This window comes from Sinocyclocheilus rhinocerous, unplaced genomic scaffold, assembly GCF_001515625.1.
Source record: "Sinocyclocheilus rhinocerous isolate Xijiao unplaced genomic scaffold, SAMN03320098_v1.1 scaffold1390, whole genome shotgun sequence".
Classification (NCBI taxonomy): domain Eukaryota; kingdom Metazoa; phylum Chordata; class Actinopteri; order Cypriniformes; family Cyprinidae; genus Sinocyclocheilus; species Sinocyclocheilus rhinocerous.
Window position 1 is genome coordinate 187573 of NW_015665627.1, and position 11966 is coordinate 199538.

Consider the following 11966-nt stretch of genomic DNA (forward strand, 5'->3'; position numbering starts at 1 on the left):
TATTTTTTTTATATTTAAAGCGAGTTTTTTGGGTAGTGTAGAGTAGGGCTTGTTGTTTGTCGTTTCTCCGATCACAAATGCAGACATGGTTTTGTTTACGCGGCGCGATGCAACGCGTAAAAATACAGTATAAGTCATTATAATCCGTAATTATGTCCCCACTGGATGAAACAAATGCCTAGTTTATAATGGGTTTTAATGTTTTTGTCTCGTCGCTCCGGCCGGGACAAGGCATCACAATATGGTAAGGGGCGTAACATTTCCGTCACACGCTTGAGGTATTCGGCCAATCACAACGCACTGGATAGCTGGCCAATCAGAGCACACCTTGCTTTTCAGACCGATGAGCTTTGTAAAAATCGACGCGTTTCAGAAAGGCGGGGCATAGAGGAGAAACAATAATGTACAGTATGTGGAAAATAATGTTTTTTGAACCTTAAACCGCATAAACACATTTCATTACACCAAATACACAAAATAATGTTCTTTTTAGCAACATCATATGACCCATTTAATATAAGTTAATTTAAATATTTTTATTTAAGTTTTTCGATGCCACCTAGTGGACCCCGGCCCACTGGTCGGGAACTACTGGCTTATAGTCCACCCAGAAATGAAAATTTCTTCAATCTTTTACTCACCTTCATGCTGTTTCACACCCATATGACTCATTTTCTTCTTTGGAACCCGAAAAGGAGACACCCTGTGCTGGTCACTCTTTTACATGAACTGCAATGAAAGGTGAATGAAGCTTTCATGCTTCAAAAAAGGATGCAAAAGCACCATGTTTCCTACAATAAGTAGTCCACACAACTTCAGTTAATTAATTTTTGCATTTAAAAATGGTTTTAAATGTGAATTAAATAAACAGTTTTAGATTTGTCTATTTATTTGCCAATTGGAAAAATGCTTTATTTACATTTTAATTTTAATTTTAAAATGAATACATTGATAATTGATTTCTTCCTTTTTTGGCATTCTTAAAGGGATAGACCACCCAAAAATTGTGTCATCATATAAGCAGACATTTTGAAGAACTTAACAAACACAAAATTGGAACCCGTTGACTTCAATTGTATGGACAAAAAACACAGAGACATTTTTCAAAATCTTCCTTTATGTTTCACAGAAGAAAGAAAGTCATATATTGGAATATTGGAATGACATGAGGTTGAGTAAATGATGACAAAATATTTATTTTTGTCCTGTATATAAACACTCTTCAAAATGTGTCCTTTTGTGTTCTGTGAAATGTCATATGGGTTTTAAACAAATCATCATGAATTAGGAGTAAATGATGAGAAATGTTTCAATTTATAGTGAATAATCCTTTACTAGCCCGTACAGCAGTGTTGCCAAGTCCGCGGTTTTCCCGCGGAATTGGGCTAATTTAACACTTTTGCCGCAGGTTGTTTTTCATGTCCGGGGGTTGAAGCGACACCAATAATGATATTTATCCCCTGGAATGCGAATTTTAGCAGGGGAACCCCACTAAGAAACGTGTATTTTACCCCCCGGAACGCGATTTTTAACTATTAACTGGGGACCCCCTCGAAACGTGATTGGGCTAGTTTTGAGTAGCGATTGGGCGGGTTTTCTTGTGAAAACCTGGCAACCCTGCCATACAGACTCTTTTGTTTGCTTGTCTTCAAGTTCAGGAGGTCCTTCGCTGTTTTTAGAATAAGAAGCATTTACATTTTTAAAAACATTTCCCGAGATGTAGCTAAATGACATTGTTTTACTAAACAGCTGAGCTGACACAACTGAAATAACACTGGTTATGATTAAAGGACTGTGTTAGATACTGAATCATTTCAATATGGCTTGTATGTTGGCTTGTTTCTGTATTTTCCACGAACAGGTCAGTGTTTTAGTAAATCTTAACCTTGAATCCTGCATCCATTAAACACAAACATGTTCATGCGACTGTCCCTGCAGCTGCAGTGGAGAATGGAGAGACAGATGCCAGTGCAGTGGAGACGTGGGAGCAGAAAGGTGAGCCGGATGAGGAGGAACCAGGAGGTGGATCCCCGGCGGACACAGGATTTTGTGGGGATGAGGCACAGGATGAAATGATGGAGGAGGATGAGGAGATGCCGACTCCCAAGCTGCCTCCTCCTCCACCGGACGCCCCTAAGAAAGAACACGTGAATGTAGTGTTCATTGGACATGTGGGTATGTTAACATAGTTAGAATGTCATTTAGTGTCGGAATATACAGTTTTATATTTTCTTTGTAACAACGCCTGCTTATCTAGCAAGCATTATATCCAGAATCATTTATTTATTTGATTGATTGATTTTATTGCCTGATTTATTAATTTTTTTTGTACAGATGCAGGCAAGTCTACAATTGGTGGACAGATTATGTGAGTCAACCATGATTTTTTTATAATAAAGCCTTGACTGACCTAACGTCCTGTTATACATTATAACTTTTTATTGTGGTGGTAGATGCTGTGGGTTGTATATGTTGTCCTATTGTCTTGTTTGTTTTTTTCCCCTTTAATTTGGACCTTGAGTCTGTAATAAAGATTGATATGATTATGATATATGATATAACACATACGTATTTAATTGTTTTTCATTAAGGTATCTAACTGGTATGGTGGAAAAACGGACGCTGGAGAAATATGAACGGGAGGCGAAAGAGAAGAATAGAGAGACTTGGTAAACAGACATTGTTATTAATGTCTTTTCATACACTACTGACTATGAAAAGTATGGTCTCATTAAGTTTCTTATGCTCACCAAGGCTGTATTGATTTGATCAAAAATACAGTAAGAACAGTAATATTGTGAAATATTATTCAATTTTAAAAGAACTGTTTTCTATTTTTATACAATTTGAAATGTAATTGATTCCTGTGGTGGCAAAGCTGAATTTTCAGCAGCCTTTTTTACTCCAGTCCTCAGTGTCACAGTTGAAAAGAACAGCAGTTATTTGAATTAGATATCTTTTGTAACATTATAAATGTCTTGAAGTCTGATTAACATGAAGTCTGGTTAAAAAGCTTTGTCTAAGATAAGAAAACCTTATGGCATAGTCAGTCTTGGATGTCTGTGTGAGCACATCAAATTTTCATGTCTTTTTGAGTGAAATGTTTGCTCTCATGATGAAGACTGGGTTGAAATGACATCTCATACGTCTGTTTGTCCCTGCAGGTATCTTTCCTGGGCTCTAGACACAAACCAAGAGGAAAGAGACAAGGGGAAAACAGTAGAAGTTGGAAGAGCTTACTTTGAAACTGAGAAAAAGCACTTTACTATTCTTGATGCCCCAGGCCATAAAAGCTTTGTACCCAACATGATTGGAGGGGCATCCCAAGCTGACTTGGCAGTGCTGGTGAGTTCCTCTTGAAACAGCAGGACTGATTATTGCTTATAGCTCTGTAGCTAAGCTGTACAAGTCTTTGCCAAAGTAAATGCTGTTCTTTTGAACTTCCTGTTTTTTAAAGAATCCTTAATAATAATGTATCACAAAATGTTTCTACAAAAATATTAAGCACTGTAGAAAATTCAGCTTTGCCATAACAGGAATAAATTACATTTAAAAATATATTAAATAACAGTTATTTTAAATTGTAATATTGTTCACAATATTGCTGTTTTTACTGTATTTTTGATCAAATAAATGCAGCCATGATGAGAATAAGAGACTATTTTCAAAAACATTAAAATATTTTTTAACAACCCCAAACTTTTGAATGGTAGTGTAGATATATATTAAACTAAATAAATAAATTAACAGCTCTTGACTTTATTTTTGTCTAGATTTATTGACAGACATTTAAGAAAACCTTGCTTTTCTTCAGGTCATCTCTGCCAGAAAGGGCGAGTTTGAGACCGGTTTTGAAAAGGGAGGTCAGACAAGGGAGCACGCCATGCTGGCCAAAACAGCTGGAGTCAAACATCTGATAGTCCTCATCAACAAAATGGACGATCCCACTGTGGACTGGAGTTTGGATAGGTGAATAAAGTAGATTTCTAACGTTTTTATTCTTGTATCTTGTCCTTCTTTTACCAATTAGTACACATTTTCCCACAGATACGAGGAATGTAAAGAGAAGTTAGTGCCATTTCTGAAGAAGGTGGGCTTTAATCCAAAGAAAGACATTCACTTCATGCCCTGCTCTGGAATGACTGGAGCCAACCTGAAAGAATCTTCCGAGCTGTGCCCTTGGTACACGTAAGTACTGTATAGCATGTCATTTTTCAGGCTAGCGTCAATATATGAAGGTGAAAGTGACAATTGGCAATTTATTTCAACTCTGAACTTGTATAGGGGATTACCGTTCATTCCACATCTGGACAGCATGCCAAACTTCAACAGATCAAGTGATGGTCCCATCCGATTGTCTATTGTGGATAAATACAAGGTAAATGAAAGATGGTATTGTTATCTTGACATTTGATAGCAGGTTTAATGACTTTGTAATGCTGACAGATGCTAGAACAGTTAAACGCAATCTCACTAAGTACATTTGCATAAGCCACATGCTCCTCAAAACCGCATCTGTTGCTCTGAAATAATATGCTGAGTGTCTGTCAAGAGTGTCTTACTGCTCCAAATACTGCTATTGTCTCAGTTTCTGCTGATGATTTCCAATTATTTTAATACCACAGCATGAGGGAGTGTTTTGGCAGGAAACTATCTAGTATAATGGAAGAAGGAAATTGTTTTCTCAGCAGTTCTTTTCCCATTGAAACTACATGTGTGAGGTATTATGAAACCAATAAGCTAAACTAGGTCCTGTGTTCAGCACATGTAATGAGATTAAGTTCATTACGTTATTTAAAGCCTTGTTTAGTTGCCTTGCTAGAGCTGGGGGTTACCATCAGATTGAAGTGTCAGTAATTGGAGAGAAAGTTCTTCAAATAAGCTTTTGACACCCAAAAAGATTGTTTTTTTCCCCCCTAACTTTGATAGCTAAAGTTTTTTTTTTTAAATGCACCAATGTTAAAAATAATGCGCACCATTATTAGAATTCTGACTGATAAACCAACACACTCTTAAGGTAGTTTGTAACGTGTTTTACATTTCAAATTCGTCATAGTTGGCTAAACTTCTATGATGGTGAACACAAAGTACAACAAATATAATTTCTGCATTCCCATTGACCCCAATAGTAAAAGTAGTTTCTGTGATTTAATGCCAAGGTAAGAAAACACAAAGTATAGTGTTATAAATGTACATTGCAAAAAAAAAAAAAAAACGTATTCTTAAGCTTATTCCTAAAAATTGTACGCTTTCTTTTACAAAGTAAATTGTACGAATTCATACAAATTCAAAATGTAAAATAGTTACATTCTTTACTTTTTTTTTTACTTTTAGTCATTTAGCTCATATTTTTAGTCATACATTCTGTCATGAGATATTGGTTAGTATTAAAATTTTATACTATTTGTCTAAATGATTTTTTTTTTAAAATGCTACAAGTGAATTTAGTCATCACAACAGTAAAATTTATAGTAAAATAATGATGAACTTTAAGTGAGTGTTAAATGATGGCAAAGGTGCAAGCAAAATTAATATTGCCCGATACTGATCAATTTAAAAAAACCTCTAACATCGGCAGATAGAGTCCATAATGCTCCTTTATAATCTTTTGTGTAGGACATGGGCACCGTGGTGCTTGGAAAACTGGAATCTGGAAGTATCATGAAAGCTCAACAACTTACTATGATGCCAAATAGGGTAAGACTGTACCAAACAATAGTATGTACAAATACAGTTTGTTGTTATCACAACCATCATGAATCTTAGCCATTATCTTGCATTTTCACATTCAATGTCTGAAACATTGTTTGTTCTGATTTCCCAGCACACGGTGGAAGTGTTGAGCCTTCTCTCTGATGATGTGGAGACGGACTACGCTGGACCCGGTGAAAACCTGAAGCTCCGGCTCAAAGGCATTGAGGAGGAAGAGATTCTCCCAGGCTTTATCCTATGCAATGCTGAGAACCTCTGCCACTCAGGGCGCACTTTTGATGCCCAGGTAAGGATTTCAACACTGGGAGAATATTTTGTTTAGTTATTTCATTTAGTCATTTTTTAAGCAAGTCCTAATGGCTTTTTTCTTCGTTCTTGTTCACAGATTGTCATTATTGAGCACAAATCCATTATATGCCCAGGTTACAATGCAGTACTACACATCCATACCTGCATAGAAGAAGTGCAGATAACAGTAAGTTATTTTGTGTGCACTCCTAAAACATTCAGACATAAAAGGTGTAAAAACAGAGCTCTATGGTTTGGTAGCCTAAAATATTTAACTGTCATGTTCCTAAAAACCTCCACAATTAGGCGTTAATCTGTCTGGTGGACAAGAAGACAGGAGACAAGAGCAAGACTCGTCCACGCTTCGTCAAACAAGACCAAGTATGCATCGCCCGTCTTAGGGCCGCAGGAACGATCTGCTTAGAGACTTTTAAAGACTTCCCTCAGATGGGACGTTTCACCTTAAGAGATGAGGGTAAGATATTAGGAAAATCTAATATAATAATTCAAATATCAAATTTTCAGAAGTCCAATGATAGATTTAATATTCTATCTAAATACTAAAATTTAAGATGTTTTATGTTATTTTTTAGGTAAGACAATCGCAATTGGCAAGGTGCTGAAGTTGGTACCTGAGAAGGACTAAATGCAGATAGAAGGACTTCCCTGGTGCACTCTGGGATTGAGGAGGATCCAGTGATCCCACTGTGGATCAGTCTAAGAAAATTACTTTGGAAAAAGGACATTATCAAAGTGACAGTATCAATTTTAGGAAGAACATTAATATAGAAAGACAAGCTCAGTGTGACAGCTTTCTCATATTGAGAGCTCAGCTATGCCACTCATGTAGCCCAATTGTTAAAGCCAGTTTCTCTCCACTGGTACATAATCTTAAAATGGATGCAATTTTCTTTTAAGCTGTCCGCTTTTTAATTTTATGTTAAAATATGAGAGAGGGAGTCTTGGTGTCATCTCTTTGAAAGGTTAATGCCATTACTGTGTGCCCCATTCAAACATAACACTCAGATCATTTCCCCTTATAAGAATGCAGGGTCTCTGATTGCATATCACTTTACAATAGCATCATCTGGGCAGTTAGAGACTGCTGACTGTTTCGTTATGGCATGAAAGGGGTCCATACAGGGTCTAAGCTTGCCAGTACCCTTGCTCTTTACCTGGCAAGTCCTGCAAGAGTCATAATTGTCAAGATCAGGTCGTAAAAGAGGCCTTGGTCCTTCAAATAAAATGACACTTATTTAGAGATGTAATAATGCACAAGATGAACAGATGAATCTGTTTACTGTGATGTCATTACATAACAAATGACAGATGCACCCATGTGGTTAAAAAAACAAACTTATCATATCAGCTGGTGTAAATTCTGTACACTCCTGTTGGGGATGTAAACATCAAACTTCCAAAAAATAAAACACTAAAATGACTTCAAATGAAAATGGATGTTTGCTCTTAGCTGTTTTTGTGTTTAATGCCCTGGAACTTGCACTGCATGTGAGTAATTCTAGCTGGAAGGCCAAATGGGCATGATTAAGGCAGAGAATAATGCAACAGCGTATTATTAATAATGTTACTTCATTTCATTTATTAAGTTGCTTACACTTACTTTTAGACCATTTTAATATGATATATTTGTATATTTATAAACGTCCGCAAGAAATGAAAACGTTGGTCTCTATTCATTTGAATAAATAATATATGATCATTTTATATTTATTATAATAAATATTTTATGAATATTAGAAAATAATATAATAATAAAAGTATGATATTAAATCAGAATTTTTATAACTATTAAATTTAAACGCTGCAGGAAAATGAAATAATGCAGAAGCTTCGAATAGTTGTGTAAAATTCCGCTGTAACCTGTATGAATGCCAACGCCCATAGCACGGGATTGTTGTGATTTACAGTACTAATGTACAATGCATCACAGCTGTTTAATCAAACCCACAGTTTACAATCATATTTCATGATTTAAATGGGAGTGCACAAGTCATGCTGTTTATGTATGCACAATACTCCATAGTCAGACCAGCTTTTTATTGAAGAAATGCAATAATAGCATACAAACAACATCACATTAAAGAGCAATAAGGTTATATATATCATAAAACATTAAACACGAGTTAAGACTATACAAAAGAAAAAATAATAATGTTAGCATTGCTTTCATGCACTTACTTTACTTTATTCTTATTACTGTTTACTGTAATTACCCAATAATGTTGGAGATCCTACAATTAAATTTACACAGGCAAGGCTGACAATCGCCTCGCTTACATAATGTTTCACGTTAAAATGGAAGATTATACATTTGGTAGGCTATCGTCTAAGGCTAAATAGACCGTTTGAAATACTGATGTTTACTGTCAAGTTCAACAAAGTTAGTTTAATTTTCTTGACAAAATTGGCTACAGACAATTTATACAGGCGGAAAGTCTTTTACGCTACTAATCGAAGCCGGATGTGACGACACGCGGACCGTTCCCTAATCTCTTTTCAAAATAAAAGTGCTTGTGACGTTTACTTCAGAAATACCTGCCCACACTCCAGTCCAGTAGGTGGCGGTAAAATGCACCTTTAAGTTTGTTTGCCAACCGCCAATAAAATTTAAAGAAGAAGAAGAAGAAGAAGAACTTCGGAAATGCGCATGCGCTTTTAATGCTTTCTCAACACACGTGTAGCATGGACTCCCCACGACATGAATTGGATCTTGATCGGTCTCAGGTAAACTAGAAATATTTGATAGTTTTACCCTTACATGTTTGTTAAGTTGTAATAATTTTGTTATATGTTTGTATATTTACGTTTGGGTGGGAACCGTGTAAAAATCTAGTAACAAACCAGGCTGCATGTTGGCTAACTGCTGTAGCTGTAACTGCTGTGCCAAGCACCCAAGTCTCGAAGTAGTTAAATAAAACATATGTTATCTTTGCTTTTATTATTTGTTTTATGTATGTGCCTGATGCAGTTGTATTAGTCATGATTTTGGTTGCTGTCTTTGTAAAATGTTCTATGGCTGTTTCTGAGTTTGGGTATTAGAGCTAACTTACTGCAGTTTAAAAGCCATTAATTTAGTTAATAACATGTATTACAGGTAAAGAAAGCTGTACAGGCATTACGGGCATATATAAAGAGCAGCTCCACATCCCAAAAGCTCTTCGAGAATGATGGTCAGACCATCTCTCTACTGTTAACTCAATGGAAAATCCCTAAAAAGGAGCAAACCATTCGCATGTAAGTGTTTCAATGGGAAATGAATCTAGAGTCATTGATTTAGAGAAACTTAAGTTCATTAAGTATGTTATTGCTCTTACCAAGTGTGTTTTGCCCCACAGTCCGTTACCTCATGGGCTGAGGACAGATTCAGGAGACGTGTGTCTCTTCACCAGAGATGAACCCAAAATGACCTCAGAACAGGCAGTGAGATTCTACAAGAAGTTACTCAGAGAGAGAGGGATCAAAAATGCCATAGAGGTACCAATTAATCTGTCTAATTGTTATAAGTTTACTAGATTTATATGCACTTCAGCAAACCCTTTCCTTCTGTCTCAGTGCTGGTCATGGGTTAAAAAGTGCTAGAGTAATTCAGCGTGTATCCAGACGAGTCTCCTTTTCTATTGGAGCTTGTCTCTACAAACTTTGAAACAATCAGGTATTGTGAAATATGGCGTCATCTTATGTTTACAACACATTTTCTCTTGTTAGGTGATTCCTTTCAAGATGTTGAAAACTGAGAATAAGCCATTTGAAGCCAAAAGGAAACTGCTGGGCAACTTTGATTTGTTTCTGTCAGACGCACGCATCCGCCGCAGGTTACCCTCCCACATTGGGAAGCATTTCTATGAAAGGAAGAAGTAAGTTTGTTTCTAACTGTACAGACACACAAACGTTTTGGTGCAGAATAGAGATAGAAAGACACGTATAAACTAGGGCTGAAAGATTAGTCGACATTATCGACAACAATAAATAAAAAAATGTCAACAAATATTTTTGTTGTCAAATAGTCGTTTGATCTCATATGACCTAATGTAAGAGCCTGCAATAATGCGGTTTGACCAGTGTAGCGCTCATGGATGTAATTCAAGAGAAGACACCGTGCTTCAGTTCAACGCAAACGCAGCCGAACCTGAAGCTGCTGAGCGGCGTTTGGATGAATAAATCATCTGATTTCATCACAGCGATGTGGATGTTTGCATGAGCTCTGCAGTTCGGTAAGTTACTCCAGTAAAGTCCAATCATGTCACGTTCATTTATATAGTACTTTGTACAATAGATAACGTTAGCCTTAAATCAAGCAGCTTTACAGTATTAAACATGAAAAACCAGAGTCAGTGTTACTTTTAATTAGAATTACAACTAGGGCTGTCACGATTATGAAATTTGGCTGTTTATTAATTGTCTAAGAATAATCATGGTTATCGCGATTAATTGTCTTTTTTTTATGGCTTTCATTATGTAATTGTGATTAATTTAAGGGTTCAGTAAATAATTATGGTGTTATCTTTTAATCTTTTTTGAGTTATTTTGCAGTGTAAAGCCTGGCTCACACTATAGGATTTTTAGCCCGATTTAGCCCCGATTTCCCCCTCCCGAGAATCGGAGCAAAAATCTTGTTGAGCCCCTCGATCGGTCCCGATGTTTGGCGCGGATTATCTGGTAATGTGAGGCGTTCACCGATCGAATCTTGCACCTCCCGATCTGCTCGCACACAAATCGGGGCCGCCCCGATCATATCAAACATGTTTGATATTTAGGATTTAAATCGGGATGATGACGGCTATATGATTACGTCAGTAATATATTTCACAATAGCCAATGCACAGTTGCAAACCAGCTGCTGTACGGCTCATTTGGATAGTGGAGACGGAGGAAACTGCTTGACGTTTTATAGTAACACGACTGTCTGTATAATGTGTCGAAAACGTATCACAACCATAAGGAGAAAGAGAAGCGCTGGAGTGAAATCGCCTCCGTTTTGAATGTACCGGGTGAGTGTAGAAAGCAGCTAGCAGGCTAGCTAACATATGTAAACATCACTGAAATATCAATGACGAGTGAAGGAAACCCGCTTGCGGATTCTTGCGGTGAGATTCTTGCTCACGCATTACACGAGGCGATCACTTGAGGCGCTCCCTCTGGCATGATAATCTTAATAATATCTTGTAGTGTGTGATGCGCCACGATGTTAAAATCTTGTAGTGTGTGCATGTTTAAGATTTGAGGGAAGATAATCTGCAAAGATTCTCCTTATGTGTGTGCTGCAACCAGATTTCATAATCAGTTAGGATTTTAAAACTCCTGTAGTGTGAGCCCGGCATAAGATTACATAGAGTATTCCAAATTCTAATAATCGGCCAATATCTAACACCAGCGCTATTTTTTTATTTTTTTTTCTACACCACTACAGAATATCAATACTGTGTTTGTGGAACTAATGGTCACTTTTTTTAAGCCATTTGTTTAACATAATCCACTAAATACTCACTTCCTCATTACAGAGAAAAACTACATTTGAGTAAAAATATATATCTTTAGAACAATATCTTTAAAAAAAAAAAATCTTTGGTGCACATTATACAATTTAAACATGTTTATTCTGTTAACTATTTGTATTCTAACAAAATGCATTCATGAAAATAAGATCATGAGAAAAAGAAAGAGAAAGGCTTCTAATAATCTTTCTATTTGTGATAATTCCTTCCTTCCTTAAACTTAAAGTATTATAATGGGAATATATCATCTTGGAGAGAGAGTTTAACCGTGCTGACTGTCATAACTGAACGTGACGTGCTGTTTGAATGCTGAGCGGAGAATGACTGACAGCTGCAGCAGAAGGAAGATGAGTTTCTGTAGACCTAAATTATGTCCCTCACATTAAGATATGGAATGGCTTCAGATGATATAGCAGGGCTCCAGATTGCGACCATTTTTTCTGCCTGTGCGAC

General features: G+C 36.6%; 2 protein-coding genes across 2 annotated transcripts in view; both read left to right on the forward strand.

The window, feature by feature from the left end:
* Positions 1–7352, forward strand: part of gspt1 (G1 to S phase transition 1) — a 10733-nt gene extending 3381 nt beyond the window's left edge. Inside the window, exons 5-16 of the mRNA XM_016542491.1 lie at positions 1939–2175; positions 2335–2368; positions 2592–2669; positions 3165–3345; positions 3815–3969; positions 4048–4188; positions 4285–4378; positions 5617–5697; positions 5825–5998; positions 6098–6187; positions 6307–6475; positions 6594–7352. Of these exons, the coding sequence (XP_016397977.1) occupies positions 1939–2175; positions 2335–2368; positions 2592–2669; positions 3165–3345; positions 3815–3969; positions 4048–4188; positions 4285–4378; positions 5617–5697; positions 5825–5998; positions 6098–6187; positions 6307–6475; positions 6594–6646 (1487 nt within the window). The 3' untranslated portion in view covers positions 6647–7352. The remainder of the gene's footprint in view (positions 1–1938; positions 2176–2334; positions 2369–2591; positions 2670–3164; positions 3346–3814; positions 3970–4047; positions 4189–4284; positions 4379–5616; positions 5698–5824; positions 5999–6097; positions 6188–6306; positions 6476–6593) is intronic.
* Positions 7353–8648: 1296 nt separating this feature from the next.
* rsl1d1 (ribosomal L1 domain containing 1) overlaps positions 8649–11966 on the forward strand; it is an 11528-nt gene continuing 8210 nt past the window's right edge. Inside the window, exons 1-4 of the mRNA XM_016542502.1 lie at positions 8649–8745; positions 9116–9255; positions 9357–9495; positions 9727–9875. Coding sequence (XP_016397988.1) covers positions 8680–8745; positions 9116–9255; positions 9357–9495; positions 9727–9875 — 494 coding nt within the window. The 5' untranslated portion in view covers positions 8649–8679. The remainder of the gene's footprint in view (positions 8746–9115; positions 9256–9356; positions 9496–9726; positions 9876–11966) is intronic.